The sequence below is a fragment of the Canis lupus genome, chromosome 21, assembly GCF_003254725.2.
Source record: "Canis lupus dingo isolate Sandy chromosome 21, ASM325472v2, whole genome shotgun sequence".
NCBI classification, from domain to species: domain Eukaryota; kingdom Metazoa; phylum Chordata; class Mammalia; order Carnivora; family Canidae; genus Canis; species Canis lupus.
The window spans coordinates 6,789,470-6,811,794 of NC_064263.1; the positions used below are offsets into that span (position 1 = coordinate 6,789,470).

The window sequence follows — 22,325 nt, forward strand, 5'->3', positions numbered from 1 at the left end:
TGTTTTTTTTGAACTCTATCTTTGGGTCTCTTTTCTTTCTACTGTGCATACTCTCACTGCGTACAATCTCCTATATGGAGAGAACTCTTAAATCTCTCTCCAGTCCTGACCTGTAGAATAACAGATATGTGTGTGTATCTGTTGATTTATTTCCAGTAGCAGTTTACTTGGATTTCCAATAGGCACCTTACACTCAGTATGACTTAGTTATTCTTAGCTCCCCATTCAATCTGCTTTTCTATTTGATTAATGGAACCCTATTCTTCTAGTCATTCAGGTCACGGCCCTGGAGTTGTCTTGGACACTTTTTCCTCCCCCACCTCATACAAATACTTTAAATGACATGCAGAATTCTTCATGGCCTGACACTCGGTTACTCTGGAAACTCCTGTTTCTCTCATTCCCATCCTTACCCTCTACTTTCACCATATTGAAGTACTTGCTGCTGTCTGAATTTGCCACTGCTCTGTACCTTAGTATCTATAATTCTATCTGCCAGGAACTCCCTTTCCCTGCTTCTTCACTCAAGTACTCATCCTTTGGGGCTCCACTCAAGCATCGTCATCTCCAGGCAGCCTGCCTTTGCCCCTCCCTGGGTTTGGGGCCCTTCTGTGGACTCCCATGGCTTTCTGTACATTTTAGTATTGCATTTATCACAAGGTAGTATAATCTTCTGCATATTTCTTTGCCTCCCTGTGTACTTTCTGAGTTCCCTGAGTTCCCTTATCCTGCTGCTTCTAACCCCTAGCATAGTTTATGATGCATATACGAGTCTCTAAATGCTTGAATAAATGAATGAGTGGTATGTGCTACATCTGGCCATCCACAGGGGCCTGCACCTGTATGTAGAACTCAGTCTTTCTGAACCCATGGAAAGCGCTCTTTCCTCATGATCCAATTTCCAGCACCCATCCCTTGAACATCCCACCTCATCTGCCTAGGATATTTAAAATTAAAAATTTGTTTGGAAAGGTGCAAACCTATCACTAGATCCTCTCAAATGATCTTGAAACATTCTTCTGTATGTTCTTTCAGTATGAAATACATTTAAATAGTTATAATGTATATAGTTTAGTGACCCTGTCCAGGCATGGCTGCTTAAAGCATGACTCTTAGCACCACTGTGCCTTCCCTCTATCCCTCCCTTGCCACCATCGATGGGATGTGAGCCAATGCTGGTGTTAGCCTTAAAATTGTAAACACAGTCCTACCTGGTGAGAGAAAGAGACAGAGTCCCAAATCTCAGCTAAACCAAACTATCTTTAATACTTTTAACATTCTGTGGTCACTCTTTCCTTAGGAATTCACACATGCTGTTCCCTTTTGACCGGGACCTTGTCTCTATCCCCAATACTTTTCATACTTCCCTTATTAGACACGTTATTTTTTAGGTCTCAGTTTGAAGCAGTCCAGATTCATCGAAGCCCAAGTCTAAGTCAGGCGTCCTTCCTGGTGCTGTCACAGCCCAAGGATGATTTCTGCCATGATGCCACACTATCCCAGAACTGCCTGTTGATTCACATGTTCCCTACTGGTCTAAAAGCTGCTGGGCCAGGACAGACCGTGTCTGTCAGTTTCACAGCTGTAACTGAGTGCCTGGTACACGGTAGGCACTCAGTAGGTGTTTGTTGAATGAACAAGTAATATTTTTGGTAAGAAGGATTCTCTCCTACAATTCATTTTTACAAAGAAGCATACCAGGACAAATTCTGGGAAACCTCAGAGTTTTCCTGTGTGGTCAGAGTGATAAGAGTTATGCATACATGGTGTACAAGCTCATAGGTTTCCACCTTTTAAAAAAATTGTTTTTCTGCTTCTGATTCCCCTCTCACTTATTACTGAATGATCTGTGCTTGGAAGGTCTCAGCTTGCTCACCTTGACTCCCCACAGCTCTGCTAACCATGAGACTTGGCAAATGTGGTTGGTGAATTGTTTTACTCTTAGGCGTGTATACAATTTCAAGTTCAAAGAAAGGAATTGGATCAGTTTATATTTCATATACTAAAAGAAAATAAATATATATCTTTCTAGATTTGTTTTAATCTTTATATCTTGGTCTTGATCTTACAATGAAAATATCTGAGAAAATGCACAGAAGGTTTTGAAGATCCATAATGTGTTTTGTTGTTTATAGAAAAAAGCAGCAGAGAATGAATAATTTTAAGTTGGCAAATATTTGACTCCTTATACCCTTCTGCCTACAAAGGAAAAGATAGAGATGGGGAAAATCAATTTTGCAAGAAACTGTGCTTAAATCCCCTTCTGGAAATGCAATGATTAAGCAGTTGCCATTTCTAGAAAAGTGACTTTTGTGATTCTTTGTGACCTCTATTATAAACCAGTTTAATATAACACTATTTGAAGCTCTTGAATGTATTATGTTTACTTAAGACTTAATTCTCTGGAAAATGTTAATGGTTGTGAATAGTCAATTACTTCAGTTTACAAAACTAGATTTTAACTTGCTAAGTGTCTTCTCACACTTGAGTGGATGATTCTGTTTTTTTTTACCAAAGCCCATGGAATGTCTGGTTGCTATGGATACTGGGACATAAGAAGAACCACTGAGTCTTCTTACTGTATTGTCTTTAAAGACAAAACACTGCACATATCCACGGAAATATGGAAATTCTCTGTGTTCTCCAAGTTCCCTGGCATGGTAGCTTCTTTGGATTCTAAAGAACTTTCCTGGACTTTCTAGTGCAGGATTAATGGCCCCTTTGGGTAGAGTAAAGAGACACAAGTCGCCTCTGATTATTCTGAGAACTGTGCCTTCCCCATTCCAGGAGAAGGGGAAGTCAATTGAGGCTTCTCAAGCATTACTCTATTCTAGGCCCTATGGCAAACTCTTAATAGACCTCATTTCATTGCTGTATGTGCTAGTCAGGGACAAAATGTGTCCAGTTGAATACTGTATACCACATAGTTTGAATTGGTTGATATAAATGATTGAGCAAATAATCCCACATAGGTATTATAAACCCATTTTACAGATGACCGGTTATTCAAGTTGTTTGAGGTCTTATCTCCTTATCCTCTAACATGAGATGTATTAGTAGCAAACTTTATATCACAGTACTTAAGTTATAGGATATCAAAGGAGAAGAATGAGCATCACCCCAAGGATCTGAATCTTCTTCTGGGGAGTGGATTAGCACCCTTCTGGTTGTATATGGGATAACTGTATCTTGTGGATGTATGACTGTACTGTCTTTACATGGAGATTAAGTACAGTTGAAGATGTGAATGGGTCCAAGCTGACAAGAGTAGACTGTAATAGTCAGTTTTGTATGTCAGCTTGTCTAGGTTATTATCCCCTGTTTTTCAGTAACACTAATCTAGGTGTTGTTATGAGGCTGTTTTGTAGGACTTATTAAAATCCATGATTAGTGGTGAGGAATAAATAAGGATTTGAGTCTAGGTATATTTAGCCTCAAAGTCTGTGTTCTCCTGTTTTTACATTAAGAAAAAAAGACCTGTTGAATTATTCCTTGGCAATGAAATCTTATTATAAAATCTGCAAAGTATTGCATGCCTCCTAGGACACTGGGCCAGGGATGTCACTCAGGTTAATACACAGCAACCCTAGATACCATCACCTCATCTATGGTCTTGAAAAATGTGGAGTATAGAAAAACCTCCATACAATGTTTAACTCTTTCCTGCACCGTTTCCTAAAGGATGTTCCCTGAAGTTCCAGTCTTCAAAATGACAGATTTCTTGCCATGAACAAAAAAATTGGGAAAATATTCACACTGTTACCATTTCCTGAGGACTCAGTGTACGTGCATGATATATTACAGACTTCAAAGAGTCCTATAGTAAAGACATTTCTTGAACTCCTCTGAACTTAGCATTTCAAAACATATTTGACCACAGCAGCCCTTTGTGTTATAACCATCAATGTCATGGTATGAGTGATTTGCTTAGGGAAAATCCTGGGTTGCTGTGTGGCACTAGGCATCAGTTTCACAGCAGCAACAGTGGGAAAGCTTCTCAGACCATGTCAAGCTCCTGAGCTGTGCATATTACTTAGATAATGCTTCACATTCATATTACATTTTTGCTAAAGTCTTAATGTGGACTAATTTCTGTTCAGAGGAGGATCTTTTTGCCCATAGGCTACATGTCAGATTCCAGTGAAAGACAATTCTTGCATTGTTTGGCAGAATAAGCCTGAGAATCTCTAAATTTTTTCATTTTTTATCTTATGTGCCATTTTGATTTCCTCTCATTTCTTCTTTATATATGTTTTAAGTTCTTTTTAAAAAGATTTTATCTATTCATGAGAGACATAGAGGCAGAGACATAGGCAGAGGGAGAAGCAGGCTCTCTGTGGGGAGCCCGATTCGGGACTCAATCCCAGGACCCCAGGATCGTGACCTGAACCAAAGGCAGACGCTCAACCACTGAGCCACCCAGGTACCTCTTAAGTTCTTTTTTTAAATTAAAAAAAATTATTTATTTTTAAGTTATTTTCTAAATGATTATCTTGGTGATTATAATTAACATCCTAAAGTTCTAACAACATAGTTTGAATTGATACCAACTTAACTTTAATAGCATGCAAAAAGTCTGCTCCTATACAGCTCCACACCCCTCTTTATGTTGTTTTTGTCACATATTACATTTTTATACATTGTGTGCCTGTTAATATAAATTTATAATTATTTTTATGCATTCATATTTTAAATCATATAGGAAAAGAGGAATTACAAACCAAAAAATATAGTAATACTGGTTTTCATATTTGCCTATGTAGTTACTTTTACTGATATTATTTATTTCTTTATGTGTTTTTGAGTTACTGTCTGGTGTCCTTTCATTTCATCCTGAAAGAATCCCTCTAGTATGCCTTGTAAGGCAGGTCAACTAGCAATAAATTCCCTCAGCTCTTGTTTATCTGTGAATATCTTAATTTCTGTTTCATTTTGGAGGATACTTTTTCCAAGTATAGAATTATTGGTTGAGAAGGGGTTTTTCTTTTTCTGAGTACTTTAAATATATCACCCCATTTTCCTCTGGCCTCCATGGTTTCTGATGAGAAATCAGCTGATATTATTTTGAGGATCCCTTGTACCCAACTAGTTGCTTCTCTGTTGCTGCTTTCAAGATTGTCTTTGTCTTTTGACAATTTGATTACAAGGTGTCTCAGTGTGGATGGCTTTTAATTTATCCTACAAGAACTCATTGAACCTTTTGGAGGTATAGATCCATGTCTTTCATCAAATCAGGGACTTTGGGGACATTATTTCTTCAAATATTTTTTCTACCTCTTTCTCTGTTTCCTCTCCTTTCTGAGAGTCCCATAATGCACGTGCTGGTATATTTGATGATGTCCCACATGTTCCTTCAGCTCTGTTCACTTTCTTTCTTTCTTCCTCCCTTTCTTTCTCTTTCGCTTTCGCTTTTGCTTTCTCTCTCCTCTCCTCTCCTCTCCCCCCCCCCCTCTCCAGACTAGATAATTTTAAAAGAAGCTATCTCCAAGTTACTGATTCTTATGCCTGTTAGATCTTTCCTTGAACCCCTCTAGTGAATCTTTCATTTTGGCCATTGTACTTTTCAGCTCCAGAATTTTTATTTGGTTCCTATTATTGTTGATTGATATTTTCTATTTATTGAGATATCATTCCTCTAGTTTCCTTTAGTTCTTTGAGCATGTTTAAGACAGTTGTTTAAAGTCTGTCTGGTAAGTCTAATATCTGGGCTTCCTCAGTTTATTGTCTTTTTCCTGTGAATGGGCCATAGTTTCCTGTTTCTTGACATGGTCCTAATTTTTTGTCAGAAACTTTGCATTTTATTTATTTTTTAAAATATTTTATTCATTTATTCATGAGAGACACAGAGAAAGAGAGGCAGAGACACAGGCAGAGGGAGAAGCAGGCTCCATGCAAGGAACCTGACATGAGACTTGATCCCAGGTCTCCAGGATCACACTCTGGGCTGAAGGCAGCGCTAAACCACTGAGCCACCCAGGCTGCCCAAACTTGGCATTTTAAATAATATAATGTGATAACTCTATAAACCATATGCTTTCCCTTTTCCATGATTTGCTGTTGTTACTTATTGTGAGCTGCAATCATCCACTTAATTTAGTGACTTTTCTTTTTTTTTTTTAAGATTTTATTTATTTATTCATGAGAAACACAGAGAGAGAGAAGCAGAGACACAGACAGAGGGAGAAGCAGACTCCGTGCAGGGAGCCCGACGTGGGACTTGATCCTGGGTCTCCAGGATCACTCCCTGGGCTGAAGGTGGTGCTAAACCACTGAGCCACCCAGGCTGCCCAATTTATGACTTTTCCAAATGATTTTGCACAGTGTTTTTCTTGTGATGTGTGGTCATGCCTTCTATTATCTCGGTAGTCATCCAGTGATATTTCCTTAAGTGCTCTGAATCCAAAAAGAAAACAAAATGGAAAATACTCTGTGGTATTTGCAGTCCTTATAGATTGTTTCTGAACTAGAGCCCTTCTATGCTTAGCCCTTCTAAGTCCCATCTACAACTGCCTTAACACTTACCTCCTATTACATGGAGCCCAAAGATCAACCATAGATATAAGCATAGGATCACCTCAGGCTTTTTCTGAGTACATATTCAGTCTTGGGCATGCACATGACCCCCCAGATTCCCTGACATACCTGGGAGCCCTTCCAAGCCCTTATTCCTTCAGGTATCTTTCTCCTCAGGCTCCTCTTATCCTAACTTTTTGGTCTGTCAGCTGCTTGTCTCATTCTCCATCCCTTCCCCAGGTGACTGTCAGGAGTTATAAAATGACTTTAAATCCTTTTGACAAACACTGTCCAGAAAGCCATACTGTCTGAGAAAATTCCAGGAGGATCAAAACAAAGGCAGCAGAAAGGGAGACAGAACATGGAAGACTCCTAACTCTGGGAAACGAACTAGGGGTGGTGGAAGGTGGAAGGGGAGGAGGGCGGGGGGTGGGGGTAACTGGGTGGCGGGCACTGAGGGGGGCACTTGACCGGATGAGCACTGGGTGTTATTCTGTATGTTGGCAAATTGAACACCAATAAAAAATAAGTTTATTATTAAAACAAAACAAAACAAAACAAAAAACAAAGGCAGCCTCTGAGCCAATCACTTAGGGAACCACCAGACAGTTCTTTGATAACAAAGTTTTAATTTCCCCTCTGGCATTAGCAAGCTGTCCCACCAGGGATATGAGTCCATCGCCATGGCTGCTGGCCAAGTTAGGGTTTGGGGGATGGTGGGTGGATAAGAAAAATGCCACATGCTCTTACTAAAATTTAGCAGCTGCTGCTTCATTCATTCCCCTGGTTGTTGCGAGTCTTCTTTTTATTACATTCCTGATTCTGAATGTTTTTGCCAGCTTAACGTTTTCTTCAGTGGAGGGATAGATACTTGGAGCTCCCTATGCCGCTATTTTTGTGACACCTGTCTTCCAATACCTAAAACATATAGAAGCAGAGATGCTCTGCTAGAAGCAGGAATAGGAGGCCTGGGTTCCACACTTGCAGGTAGCTACTCCACATTATCCTTTGTGGCACACAATTTAAAACCACCAGTACATAGGATACTGCATGAACTTTTGGGCTATGCAGCTCTGCCTACCTGTTGGCTTACTTGCTTTTTCATTTTATTTATGCATTTATTTATTCATTGCTCAATAAGTATTTATTGAAGACCATGTACTAGGCACAGGTTTGAACCTTGGCCCCATGGTTAATGAGCTGTGAGACTTTGACATATTCTTAGGAAAATCTGTTTCTTCCCTGCCGGTGGAAAACTAAACACAGCCTGGCTTCAAGAGTGGCTGTTAATGACTGGGCTTAGCACAGGTTTCCAATAGTTTCCACTAGCACCACTATAACATGTTTAAAATCTTATCATTCAAGTTAGCAAAGGAAACTGTATACATTTTAAGTTTTCTCTAAAATCAAACACTTCATCTCTTGTATGGATAGTGTAATGGCTAAGACTAGAGCCTTTGCAGCAAGACTGCTTACATCCAAATCCCAGTTCTCCCTCATATCTGTAGTGTGACATTGCATAAGTTGCTTAATTTCATAATGCCTTGACTATCTTTTCTGAAAATAAGCATATTAATAGTACCTAGCTCGTCATACTCTTATGATGTATAAATAAGTTATTAAAATGCTTAGAACATTGCTGGACATACAAAAAGCAGTAAGTGTTGCCTGTTATTATCATTTTCATCATCATTGTTTAAGCAGTGCTCTAGATAGTGTTTCCAGAGCTCTGGAGAGTGGATGAGTAAAGCTCAGGCAAATTATAAGAAATCAAACCTTTGCAGGATGCGGGTAGGAGAGAGAAAAAGAGGAAAGAGCATCTATAAGGTGAATTCTTTGTGGATACATTTAGCTCTTACCATAGAGCAGAGGGATTGTATTCATATCCTAGGGTCTTTCTCTGCCTTTTAAAAAAATATTTTATTTATTCATTCATGAGGGACCACAGAGAGAGAGGCAGAGACGTAGGCAGAGGGAGAAGCAGGCTCCCCGGAGGGAGCCTGATGTGGGACTCGATCCCAGGACCCCAGGATCACGACCTGAGACAAAGGAAGACACTCAATCACTGAGCCACCCAGGTATCCTCCTTGCCTTCTTTCTAGGGTTGTAGCAGGTACACAATCACAATTGTGGAATGAATGAATAAATGAATGGATGAGAGGTGAATGACTGTATAAGTGAATTATTGATAATGAAATGAACCAAGTCATGTTCCTTTTCACAGTCTTTGACACTCAGTTTATCATACTTCACCCAGACACATAGGTCTGCTTATTTTAGTCTTTTTCAAATTAGGAATATGGGTATTTCTGCATCTCCTTCCTCCCATACCCACCAAAGAGAGGATTCTCAGCTTGTGGCTGTGCTTTCTGGGCTCTGTGATTCTGTCCCAAATCTTCTGTGCTTCATAGATCTGCCCCTTTGCTTCCCTTCTCCAGGAAGGAACAGCAGGAACCCACCTGGCTGGCACAGAGAAAGCTGATGTTATCAGCAAGTCCTGACATAGTCCTGACAAGAAACAAATATGGTGTCATGTGACCCTGCTTTCCAGAAAGACTAGAGGACAATCACAGGACACTGGGACATTCAGGAGTAGCAGGACTGAATTTTCTTGCAAGAACTCTTGTATTAAAATTTCATGATAGAGAGAATGACCCTATGAGGTTATAGAGTGTTAGCATATCCGCAGGGTATTTCTGTTCTACGTTGATCCTGAGGTAGGCACTTGTTTTCTGACATGGCATTGACATATAGAATGGGTGGGGGGGAATCCCTGGATGGCTCAGCGGCTTAGCGCCTGCCTTGGGCTCAGGGCATGATCCTGGAGTCCTGGGATCGAGTCCTGCATCGGGCTCCCTGCATGGAGCCTGCTTCTCCCTCTGCCTGTGTCTCTGCCTCTCTCTCTGTGTCACTCATGAATAAATAAATAAAATCTTTTAAAAAAATGAAGTAGAATGGGATAAGACAGTGCAGGGTATAATTTCAGAAATCTTTCAGTTCCTGGTATAGGAGCTCCCTTCAGTTTCCTAATGCACTGGAAGGGGAAGGAGGCTGTACTCACAACTTGGTCAGACCAAGTAGGTAGCAACAGTTCAGTTGAGCACGAGACACAGTGAATTGGTTCCCCTCTCTCTCCATATGGCACAGGCCCCTCTAACCCTCCCAGGATCCAAGGGAGGTCACACTCCTGTTCTATAATCTCTGCATCAGGAACAAGGTAAGGGGACACCGGTCTGTCCCACCTGCATTTCAGGATGTGTTTTGTTTCATTTCCTCTTAATATTTACCAGATTTAGGGTTCTGACTCTCAGCCATTTTTCAGGCTTTTGGTAATTTGCATCCTTATTCTTACCTCACTCTCCACAATACTCTTCCGGATGTGTCCTTGGGACTTACAGGGTCTCTTCCTCTAGGGAGAGTTGAGATGAGGTGGCCAGCACTTGGGACTAATGCAAACACCACTTCAGTGATTCTTTGCAATCCTGTGGTCAAGCTTGTTCTAACCCTGCTTCCAGTAGCTGCTTCTCCAGTGCAGAAAAAAGGAGTACAAAATGGGCTGATGGTGGTGAGGTACAGGAAGGGAAAGAAAAATATAATTGTAGCACAAGTAAGGCACTTAATGCAATTTTGTAATTTCTATACATGCAATTATAGAAAATATAGGCCATTGAAATCTACATTCATAGCTTCAGTAATACTATCTTTCTGTAGAAAACTTTTACTCAGACTGCATAAAAAGGTTCATAGCAGGACCCTTATCCCAGAGAACGCATGTAGTGAGGGACCCCATGGCCCAGGAGGCAGTACTTGTGATATCTGGGGTTGGAAATTGGAGGCTAGGTTTCAGCTGTGGCTTTGCCGTCAACTCGGTGTGACCTTCGGTAAATTACTCTTTCTGGGCCTCAGAGTGCTCATATGTAAACTAGAGATAATAGTACCTATCTGGCAGTGCATGCAGATTAAATGAGAGAATGTGTATAAAGTGCCTAGCACAGGGCCTGACACTGGGAACTTTATGGCACTTCATGGGTCCTAACACCTGTATTAATTGAAGATAACGAGGTTTGCCTTGAGGACTTTGTTGCTAATGCGAGTGAGGATGTGGTTTGGAATGAGCCCTGGAAAGTGTTGTAGGGGTCCAGCACAGATCTGTTTACGAATAGCCCATTCTTGGTATTCAAGAATATACATTTGAATTCAGTAATGAAGCGTTGACAGACTCTGGGGAAGCTCTTGTTTGGTACCCCAGAGAAGCATGAGCTTTGTCTAGATTCCCCATTAGCTCTTTGGATGTCTGCTTCATTCACATTTATGTTCAGAGGGTTTCAAAATCCAAAACAGAAGTTGTAGATTTGGCACAATTTACTGTGCTTCGCTTAACCAAGTTAAAACCATTCTCATGGTTTCTGACTTTGTCGGGGAAGAAGGGGCAGATCCATGGGTCTATAGGAGCTTGGGCTTGGGGCTCCAGCAGGTGGAACATGGGCACAAAAGGCATGGAAACTAAATTTCTGAGACCTGGGAACCCCTTGGAGTCTGGGAGAAGGATTATTGCTGATACTTGGCCTCGAACCTCATGCAAAGTTGGTACCTGGTTTTTATACCTTAAAGAATGAAAGAAAACAAGTGCTAAGCTGGTGGGGCTGGGGGACATTCAGAAATCAGTACAGCTGAGTTCTGCTATCAATTTTATCATTTTCTAAGTACTGTACTTAATTACATATAGGATATGACCAACTAACTGGCAATTTATATTTTATTGATAATAATAGCTGTAATTCATTAAACACTACTTAAAAGTCTAGCACTGTGCTAAGTACTTTACAAATATTATTAAATTGATTACTATAGCCCTGTGTCAAATCAAACTTCTCTGGTTCCCTACCATTTAGCCGTACTTCCCTCTTACTTGGTAAAATGGTTCTCAGACTTAGTTCTAATGATCACCACCAGTTCTCTGGGGATACTAACTGGGTTTCCAGCAATTCAATTCAATTCTATCACTATCTACCTGGAGATAGTATTGGATCTCACAGGTTAAGGGTTCAGTCCCATAAGACTGCCCCTCTCCATCCTCCCACCCCCACTTCAGATGTCAGTCACACGCCCAAATGATCTGTGCTTCTGATCAACTCCTTGTGCTTGCTCTCTCTCTGTCAAATAAATAAATAATCTTAAAGAAAAAAAGAGTTGCCATATGTCCCAGTTCTGGCTAGTAGGACCTAAAGAAAAGTCCAGCACAAGGCCTATTGGGAGGACTTCTATTTTCATGTTAAAAGGAAAGATATAGGTACCTTTTATATAAATATGGTATCTGGATCCACAGCAGCCTTTTTGCAAGCATGAGGCACTAAGGATGACATAAAGACCAAAAGAATCAGGGAAATATTGAAGTACTGAAACAATATAATTAGTCACCACTTTCAGAGCTCTTGTTAAGTGAAAGAAACTATTCCTTTTTGTTTAAGCCAGAGTCTGATTTCTTTACTTGCAACCAAATTTTGAAAAAAAAAATGTGTCCTATAAATACTACCATATTCATTTTTGGATGAGAAGATAAAGTAACTAGTCAAGGTCACACAGCTGGTAAATTGTGGTACGAAATTCAAATCTAGTTCTATTCAAATTTAAAGCCTGTCTTCTCAACCACTAGGTTATGTTGAAATTGTCAGTGTCATTGATAAAAAGTATGTATCTCAGTGTCTGGGAACTCTAAAAAATAGAATAAGATAAGAGGAGAGAAAAAAAGGGGAAGAAGTAGGCTTCTCAGAGCCTTTGCTATATCTGGGGCCCAAGTCTTTCTGAATCTGGGATGCTGATCTCCAGTTAGAGGCCAGAATGGTCCTGCACACTTATTTGCTCTCACATCTGGGGTTCTTCCAGCTGCTGAAGGAGATAAGTGCCTACATGGGGTGAGGCCAGAGAGGGAAAAGCTGGCATTGAGGTTTTGGTGTACTAGTTCCACTGGATTGGTGAGGGAGCTGGGAGCAACCCTGGGAAGCTAGTCCAGGGACTGGATTGAGACCCAGCCTTAATAATGAGTTAGCAGGAACTGGACATCCAGCTACATCCCCTGCACAAAGTCAAGGAACATGGCAACTCAAGGCAGATGTGACAAGAGCCAAAGACTGCCACTTGCTTGCAGCATGCTTATTATGTAAACAGAAAGAAGGGAGAATCTTCCTGAAAATCACTCCCTAGAACGTGCAGTAGTGACAAGGGGGTGTGGGCCTACCTGTGGGGCATGGAAGTCAGCTGGCTCCTGTAGTCCCAGAGTTTTCTTCCAGGAAGTAAGGGCAAGGATACTTTCGACACTAGCTATATCTAGGCAAGGGAGAACAAAGATGTATACATTTTTGTACAATGTGTTAGACTCTGAATTAAGTACTTTATGCATAATATTTCATTTAATTCTCACTATAACACAATGAGGTAATATTGAGTAGTTAATTTTTAAAAATTAAATCTCAAATGACTTAAGAAAATTTTCAGGCTGTACAGCTAGAAAATGGTGAAATTGGAACTCAAGCCTAGGTCAATCTGTTTCCCAAGCCCATGGCGTGTTACATCGACTCTCAGGAAGCTCAGGGTGGAAGGAAACAGATATATTTCTTCCTACAGCAGAGAGAAGGCAATAACAGTTCATGGTTCTTTGTGTGTGAGCTCTGCAGAGGAGAAGATTGATGACAGGTCTTGAATTAACAGTGCTTGGCAGTTGCCACCACCCTAGATGGCAGGGTTAAGAAGGGGAGTTCTGAAAATGTGGGCCAGCGGAGGCAGCTCCTTTTCCTGAAATCACTATGGTTCTGATTCATATGGTCAGGCACAGACACATTTTCCCTCTGTTTCTTCAGTGTCCAGGAGCTGTGACCCAGCCCAGTGTCTTGGGACAGACTGGAGGTGGAGGCAGAAATGATTGCTTGAGTACATTCACTCTAAGGACGGGAACAGAGGTTGCCAGGAAGTAGGCCACAGAACAGACACTCAACTGAGCACAGCCTAGATCAGGGGTTGTCCTTCAGTGGTTTTCATGCTTCATTGATCAGATTCTTTATGGCTATGAGTTCATTCTATGTCACAGAATCCCTGGGGCGAGCTTGGCTCCTGGACCATGCAGCCAAAGCCCCTCAAGATAGACCACATGTCCTCCTATGCAGGCCTATAATGCCCACTCTTTCCTGAGCAATGACTGCTAAAATCACCACAGTGCATCTCTCTCACCACAGGGCTTTGGCTGTGTTGCCCACACCCCTGCCTTGCTGTCCTTCTGGCCATTCCCTTTGGAGCCACTCTGTTCACTTCTCTAAACTCCATGCCATCTCTCTCATTGACCCCATGCCCTCTCCCTGCCTTTGGAGCAGAACCATTCTTCCCTGCCCTTACTGCTCATCTCAAATCTGATGCCCCCAGAATCTCTCCCAGACCAGAGCCAGCCTGTCTCAGTGCCCTTCATTCTCTCTCACATCACTCCATCCTGAAATGGACCCCCTTCCTACCACTATCCTTCCCCATGACCTCTCCTGCTCCCTGAGTCCTAGAGCTATGGAGGACCCGGCTGTAGGTAGTGTGGGGGAGAATGACAAGAGGGTTTAGAAGGGGTCAGACAAAATAGACCTCTGGACACCCTTCTTCAGGGGTCATTGTTGCCCAAGATGGTTAGATTCTAACATACTATTAGATACGTGCTGTAAGAGGGGTTGAACTACTCAAACACGTGTTTTTGTATATAGACAAGTAGGTACTTTCTTAAACAGTTTTTCACAGTGCTTTTATATATATATATATTATATATATATATTATATATATATATATATTGCTTTAAAAATTGTCAACTTAAAAAAAAGATTTTATTTATTTATTCATGAGAAACACTGAGAGAGAGAGAGAGAGAGAGGCAGAGACATAGGCAAAGAGAGAATCAGGCTCCCTGAGGGGAGCTCAATGTGGGACTCGATCCCAGGACCCTAAGATCACACCCTGAGCCACCCAGGCATCCCTAATAGTCAACTTATAGCAATAAATAAAGCAGAAGGGGCAACACAGTATATTTCTAGAGGCTTATTTTATATCATACCACTATTAAAATATCCAGATGTACAATTATAGGACCAAAATCTTCTCAATGTGTATTGAGTCAAATGGCTCCCAGCTGCACCATTTCAAATTCTTTGCACAAAATTTGTGATCATAAAGCCCTGACATCAGGTCTTTTATGAAGCATTTAGGCTTAATGTAAGCCACCCTGATTGTGCTGGTTAGAAATAGCATTATTATAGTTTTTTAAAAGTGTAATTATTAAAATAACTTCTACTTAGAAGAGTTCAAAGTAGTGCAAAATGAGTCAAGTGAAAAACTAGTTTCTTAAATTCTGCTACCTCACCGATCAGTCTTCTTAGAGGCAAGCACTTTTAACCATTTCTTTCTTTTTTAAAAAAAAAAAAGATTTTATTTGAGAGAGAGATAGAAATAGCAGGAGCAAGGAGGAGAGGGAGAAACAGGCTGTCCACTGAGCAGGGAGCCTGATGCAGAACTCCATCCCAGGACCCTGGGATCATAACCTGAGCTGAAGGAAGATGCAACTGAGCCACCCAGGTGCCCCATTTTTAACCATTTCTAAGTCTATTTTTTGTTTTGGTTTTAACGTAATTGTAGACGAGCCTTCTGCCATTTCTCTGCTGTCAAAGAGGATGAATTTTGCTCACTTGCACTTTCCTCCACATTAGCCTATGAGCCCCACGAGGGCTACCTGTCAGCATTGTAGACATGTTCAACATTGTCTCTTAAGACCTAGAGCTTCATTCTTCTGCATGTGGATGTCCAATTTTCCCAGCACCATTAATTGAAGAGACTGTCCTTTTACCAGTGGATAGTCTTTCCTCCTTTGTCGAATATTAGTTGACCACAGAGTTGAGGGCCCATTTCTGGGTTCTCTATTCTGTTCCATTGATCTAAGTGTCTGTTTTTGTGCCAGTACCACACTGCCTTGATGACCACAGCTTTGTAGTACAACCTGAAATCTGGCATAGTGATGCCCCCAGATATGGTTTTCTTTCTCAATATTCCCCTGGCTTTTCGGGGTCTTTTCTTATTCCACACAAATCTTAAGATTATTTGTTCCAACTCTGTGAAGAAAGTCCATGATATTTTGATAGGGATTGCATTGACCTAGAGCAATGAGTGGCATGTGCAGGGCATGTAATAAGGTATTGTAGGGCAGCCCAGGTGGCTCAGCAGTTTAGTGCTGCCTTCAGCCCAGGGCCTGATCCTGGAGACCTGGGATTGAGTCCCACGTTGGGCTCCCTGTGTGGAGCCTGCTTCTCCCTCTGCCTGTGTCTCTGCCTCTCTCTGTGTGTCTCTCATGAATAAATGAATCTTAAAAAAAAAAAAAAAAAAGGAACTGAACTAAATGATATAATACTCAAGTATGTACTTCTGGTTCGATAAACCTGGGATGATCATTGCAGGGGTAATGGGCACATCAGAGCCAATGCAACATCTACTTTTCCTTTTGTCAATTACAGAATATCATTTGTACAAGTACCACTTGAGTTCTTTTCTGTACCTATAATTATGTCTCATGTTCTGTCTACAGACTGACTAAAAAATAATCACTACCAATATTATATTTTTCACTTATTGCAGAACCAAATATTAATTAAATCATATGTCACCAATCCCATGCAGTTCAAAGAATATTCAAGCCTATGGAGCAAATGAATTCTCTTATGTTCCATCATTGCTCAAAAACATGTCATTTTAGTTTGCTTCATCTTTGTTTTTCCACTGGGATTTTTTCTCACACTTTGTTTGTTTCTCCTGGAGTCTCTAATTTTTTCCTTTTTTCTTGTTGAGAGAAATAAGTGCTTTTTTATTTTTTTGTTTTTTTATTTATTTATTTATGATAGTCACAGAGAGAGAGAGAGAGAGAGAGGCAGAGACACAGGCAGAGAGAGAAGCAGAAGCAGGCTCCATGCACCAGGAGCCCAACGTGGGAGTCGATCCCGGGTCTCCAGGATCGCGCCCTGGGTCAAAGGCAGGCGCTAAACCGCTGCGCCACCCAGGGATCCCAAATAAGTGCTTTTTTAAAAGCAAATTACAAGTTATTTCAGGTTTTAATGCTATCTGTTAAGCAAAATCCATTTTTTTTTCTTGGAAATAGTCATCTTGGAGTCCTTTGACTTCAAATTCTAGTTTGGGCCAATTATTTTATAAACTCCCTGTATAGTTGTCATCTAACACACCTTTTCATTGCATCCATGGAATAATTCTTTCTGTTGCTATTGTTGTAGACATGCCTCCAATCCACATTGTTCTTAAATGAAGCTAAAAAAAACTTCTTTCCTCGATTTCCAAATAAATTGGAAGTCCTCATATTTTCAGAAAGACTATGGGAAAGAAACTCTTTGACCCGTTGTGATTCTGAAATGAATTTAGTTCCCATGGTGAATGACTACAGCAGGAAGTGGGTTCAAGGGGCCTCACGTGTGGATTCTATGATATCCCAGAGAGGAATGCCTGGGAGATTCACCAGAAGACTAAGAGAAGGTTAATCTCTTCTAACTAAGAAGTTAGAAGAGACTAACCTTGGATTCACCCTGTCTCATCGTAAACGCTCTGGAACATGCTGAAGTTGGAATGGGTTACGTGTTCCTGGTGCTGGCAGAAAGAGGAAGAGGGTTCAATACAAAAATACACCAAGAGAGCTTCTTGACTGGGATGCTTACCTGAGGCAGATGGTGCAACAGCAGCTGTGTACCTGCAGGGAGATGTGAAAACCGAAGTTTTCGCTGAGTGTGCTGTTGCCCTATGCTCCGTATGGCTCTGCGTATACCTTCCCTCTGCATGGAGGGCCCCAGATGCTCTGCTTGTATCTGTTGCTTCTCTCCAGCCCTCCCTTGGACAGCCATGCCAATGGGCATACTGTCATTGGCTCCATTTTCTCAGTACTTTCTGGGTAGTGCTGGATTATACTCTAGCTTCCAATACTGGTGGTACAATGTCTGCAGTCCCTCTAATATTTGTCCCTTTGTAGTTGACCTACTTTATGTGTGCTTAATTTTTCTTTAATGGCAGCTTTTAAGAGTATCTATTCTTAGTAAAATTTTATACAGACAAACTTGTATATGTATCTTTTTTCATTCTTCTCAGCTTTTAAGGTCACATTTCATTTGGAAGATGTGAATCTGGAGGGACCCTGGGAAATTTATATATTTTTAATTCCTCAATTATGTCCTCTTTCATGTACTAGATTCAGTTTTTCTGGGATGCATGTTGGATGCTTGGTTTGGTGCTTCGTGTCTTTTCTCTTGTGTTTTATATCCTTTTTCTTTTGTTCCATGTCCTCAACAATTTCCTTAATTTTATCATCCAGCCCTACTATTAAATTTTTGTTGCAGAAATCACATTTTAAATTTCCAATCAATTATTTTCTCAATGTCCTATATACTAGCAGCTGATTCATGTTCCATTGATGTAATAGCTTCTCAAATATCTGAGCATTTTAATAAAAATTGTTTTATATTTTCCTTTTTCTGAATATTGTTTCCTCTAAGGTCGGATTTTCTTTTATTTTTTGGAATTAGTTTTGAATGTGTTTCTTGTTTCGTTTTTTCACCTTGGTCTTTCACTTTTAACCTATTGATTTTCCTCAAAAAAAAAAAAAAAAAAAAAAAAAAAAAAGCTTGTCATCCTGGGTTTCCTTTTGTATTTATGAAAGAGTAGGTCAGTTAATAGAGATGCTGGCAGAGGTTTTGCCATTTTTCCACCATATATGTTCCCAAGTGAAAAGGGCTGTCTGTGACCTCTATATACTTGTACAGAGTATGTTAAGTGAATGACTATGTTTGGGGGAAGCAGACAACCCTCACCCACATCTCCATCCTTACAGATAAATAGAAAGATTTACTCTGAGGTGAACAGCAAATTCCTGCACTGAAAGCCCTGGCCTCTCTACATAGTTTCTTCCTTATAGAACGGGTCTCAGGTTTTTCTTAGGGGTAAATACTTGTACCTATCAATTGTTCCGTGTGCTGAGGGGTTGCTGGTAGAAACAGAGAAAGGCACTTGAGTAACTTACTCAGCTATTCAGTAGGTTAATTGTATGACACATGCCTCTGGTTAGCTATACACTACTAAGGAGAAGGCGGTATGGACTTTGAGGATTCATGTATGTGCACGCACATGAAGAGGGGAAGTAGAGAGGTAGGATGGGACTGAGAGAATGAATGATTTATTAGTATTTGATTAGGTATCTGCCACTTGACTAAACTATTGGAAAGGCAGAGATGTCTTTAGTGATTGGAAGTACACTGAAGAGAGAGGTTGGGCTACAGACACAGATCTGGGAATCACCTGCAGAGATGTAATAGCTGGGACTGAAGAGACAGATGAGGCCCTGGAGAGAGTGAGTCCCAGGGAAGAGGACAAGCACAGGGCCATGGCCTGTTGAGGCAAAAGATCTTCACAGAGTACATTATTACAGGGCCAAAAATAGAGTCTGGAGCAGACAGCACAGCTCTGCCTTTTACCAGCAGGGTGGCCTAGGACAGGTAGGTGTCTTGAACTCTCTGTGCCTCAGTTTCCTTGTCTATAAAATGAATATAATGCAAACACTAAGAATTTTAAAAGTTAGTAGATGTAATGAATTTATAGCGCACCTGACACACTCCAAATGCAATGTATGTTAGTTGCTGTTATTATATAAGGGTTAGCTGTTCCTGTGGTAGTAGTTGTTGTTATAAGGGCTGGGCACTGTGCTAGAAGCTGTTCATACAATAGTGAGTTGAATACACCCTTACCCTTGATGAGGAATATAGTGGTAAAGAAAGTAAGTAAGCAGCCTATTACAATAGCCCGATCCTGGTGCAGTGGAGACAAGTGCAGGACACCTCTGGGCCTGCAGAGGAGAGGTGCCATCCCACTTATGGGGTGTCAGGAACTTCTTCCTGGTGGGCATATTCTTCCCCTCCCTATTTTCTTCTACCTGTGTTTTTGCCTTTTGCCACCTGCACAAGCCTTGCTGGATTTCTTTGGAATCCCTGTGGCCTAAACAGGTGGGACATCCAGGCATCCTCCCAGCCCCCTAGGCTGTAAGATACTTTTGCCAGGGCTGGGTAACCCAAGACTTCATCTCCTGAGCTCTAAACGTGCCTTTCAACTGACCAGCTTTGGAACTCAGTCTTCTCAGAATGTAGCCAGTCTTTGTCCAAACTGCCTTTCATAGTTTCCATAGAAATGAAGGCTTCTGGCTGTGCCTATCCCTGTGGAAACTTCAAGGAGATTAATAGGCACCATTGCCATATTTTATTTATTTCCCACTTTCTGATTCAATTAAAACCTCATATCCCAGCTCTTTATCTTACTGGTGTAAAGGAGGACGAAGTCAGCAGTTCATAAGCAGCTTACATATAACATATATGTTTGATTTGTAAGCACTGCTTCATGGTTGTGTCAACATCCTACTTGCTGGCTTAGAGTAAGAAAACATACATGAATTTGTATAGATGCTAATGTAGAGATGAAAATGACTGACTCTTAATGTTCCTCTGTTAATGGATAGGAACCTGAGGAACAGGACAGTGTTCTTTCTTTCTTTCTATTTATTTATTAGACAGAAAGTCAGAGACAGAGCACTAGTAGAGGGGGTGGGAGGCAGAAGGAGAGGGAGAAGCAGATTCCCTGCTGAGCAAGGAGTCTGATGTGGGGCTCTATCCCAGAAACCCAGGATCATGACCTGAGCTGAAGGCAGATGTTTAACCAACTGAGCTCCCCAGGCGCCCCACAATTGTTGTTTCAGCAGGAGTAGAAGGTCATACTGATTCTGAGTGGCCCTGATCTTACTCTTCCCAGGGCTGAGTCTGTATGCCCCCAAATGCCAAATTCTCCAAGAGGTCGTGACCCCAATCTGGGCAGCTGTCCCAGTGGGCTAGAACAAGAAAATGATTGTGTCTGTGCCTTTTTCTTCCCCCTATTTTTCAAAGCAGGTGTATTGAGATATAATTTATATATAGCAAAGTTCATCATGTTTATGTACCAATCTGTGAATTTTGACACATAGTCATACAGTAGTCACTGTATAAACAAGATATAGAACAGTTCTATCACCACCACCCCTAAAATTCTTTTGTAGTGCTTCATGGTTTGCCTTTCCTCCTACTCCTTGCCTCTGATCGGTTTCCTGCCCTCTGGTTTTGCCCTTTCCAGAGAAAAGGTATACACAATTATTCATTTTTAATATTAAATGCACAAGAGTGTCACACCTACAAAAAGTGAACATCCCCAGATGTGGTGAGATTTCAGAACTTACATGCTATCTTAATTGTGGAGGGTGTAGCAACTTAGGGGAGAGTAAACAATTTTTAGGGAAGATGAATAGGCCCTTAGGAAAATATATGAGAGATAGTATAGCTTGTAACAAAGTTTGCCTGGGTGTGGTGTCTGCTTCTAGTCTCCTTTCCTCTGATAGGAGTCAATCTTCTGGTTGATGGAACCTCAGCGAAGGGGATTTATGACAATTGAGTTCCTTTTGGAGGCTCTGTCTTTAAGCAGAGAAAATTTCTCCTCTGCATTTGCTGTATTTGCTCAAAATAATTTGCTCAAAATACATTTTGCTGTATTTGCTCAAAATAATCTCTATACCAAGTGGCATATCTTGGGGTGGCCCATCCTGGGCTTCTCCAGTGCACTAAAGCTCACCTGGCTCATGAAGGTAGGTCCAAGTCCAGGTCCTGAGCTTCCAGAGTCCACACTCCCTCCACTATTTCCCCACAAAGGAGATCCTGGCTGAGGAGGAACTCTCTCTCCTTACCAGCTAAGAGAGGGGAAGATGTGAGGAGGATGTGTGTGGTAAAGACCATCTGTCCGAGGGAAGAGATTGCCCCTCCCTCCATGAACCTTTCTGGATATCAGCATGTTTGAATTCCTTGTATACCTCAGAGTGAGGAATGTTCCACAGAATGTGGAGAATCTCTCTCCCTGTGCTTCAAAGTCTTCCAAGAATATGTCTGCACGTCCTACTTATTTTTACATTGTGAAACTGCTATTCTGGAAGAAGGTTTTCCAGGGAAAGATTTGGGGTAGGCAACTGAGTGGATCGTGGTGGGCAGAGCAGATCCCCTGAGCTAGGAGAAGAACAGAGGCATGTATTTCCAGGTACTGCACTTCACTTTCTTTTTAATAGGTGGTTTGTCTTTTTTTTTTTTTTTTAATTGATATAGAACAGATTCCATTTGTGTATCCATTATCTATTGCTGGATAACAAATCACCCCAAAACTTAGCGGCTTAAAATTATCAATATTTATGATTTCACCATTTCTGTGGCAGAGGAATCCAGGTACAGTGTAGGTGGGTGGTTCTGATTCAGGTTTTTTTTTTTTTTTTTTTTTTTTTTTACAAGACTATAGTCAAGGTAACAGCAAGGCAGATCAGGGAAGGGTCCACTTTCAAGTTCATTGGCTGTTACCAGGCCCCAGGTCTTTCCTGGCTGTGGGTCAGAAGCATCACGTCCTTGCCTTATTGCCCTCTCCATAGGGTAAGTTCACAGCAGAGCCATCAGCCTTTCCCAGAGTAAAAACAAGAGAAGAAGAGAGTCTCCTGAAGCCACAGTCTTTTCAACCTAACCTCAGAAGTGATAAACCATCACTTGCGCTGTATCAATTTGTGGGAAGTCAGTCATTAGGTTTGGCTCACACACCCGGGGAGGGCCTCATACAAGGGTATGAATACCAGGAATTGAGGACCATCTAGTGCCTGTCACAGGTATAATGTTATCACAGTTTAATGTACTTTAAATCTTAAGGATTTTAAGTCAAT

General features: G+C 41.1%; 1 protein-coding gene across 3 annotated transcripts; it reads right to left on the reverse strand.

Annotated features, from left to right (window-relative positions):
* Positions 1–6,987: 6,987 nt before the first annotated feature.
* On the reverse strand, positions 6,988–19,685 carry LOC112641950 (uncharacterized). Of its 3 annotated transcripts, none has more exons than XR_003124902.2 (7): positions 19,312–19,685; positions 17,239–17,270; positions 12,749–12,837; positions 11,808–11,863; positions 9,866–10,069; positions 8,849–8,976; positions 6,988–7,431 (listed from the first exon to the last, which is right to left on the reverse strand). XR_003124902.2 is itself a non-coding variant. In XM_049098846.1 (7 exons), exons 1-7 carry the CDS (start codon positions 19,581–19,583, stop codon positions 7,366–7,368), a joined length of 843 nt encoding a protein of 280 aa, XP_048954803.1. In that variant the 5' UTR covers positions 19,584–19,685; the 3' UTR covers positions 6,988–7,365. The 3 variants fall into 3 exon arrangements, 2 of the variants coding, with proteins under 2 accessions (XP_048954803.1, XP_025274969.1); XM_049098846.1 differs by having other exon boundaries at positions 8,849–8,972; XM_025419184.2 differs by lacking the exon at positions 8,849–8,976.
* Positions 19,686–22,325: the final 2,640 nt, after the last annotated feature.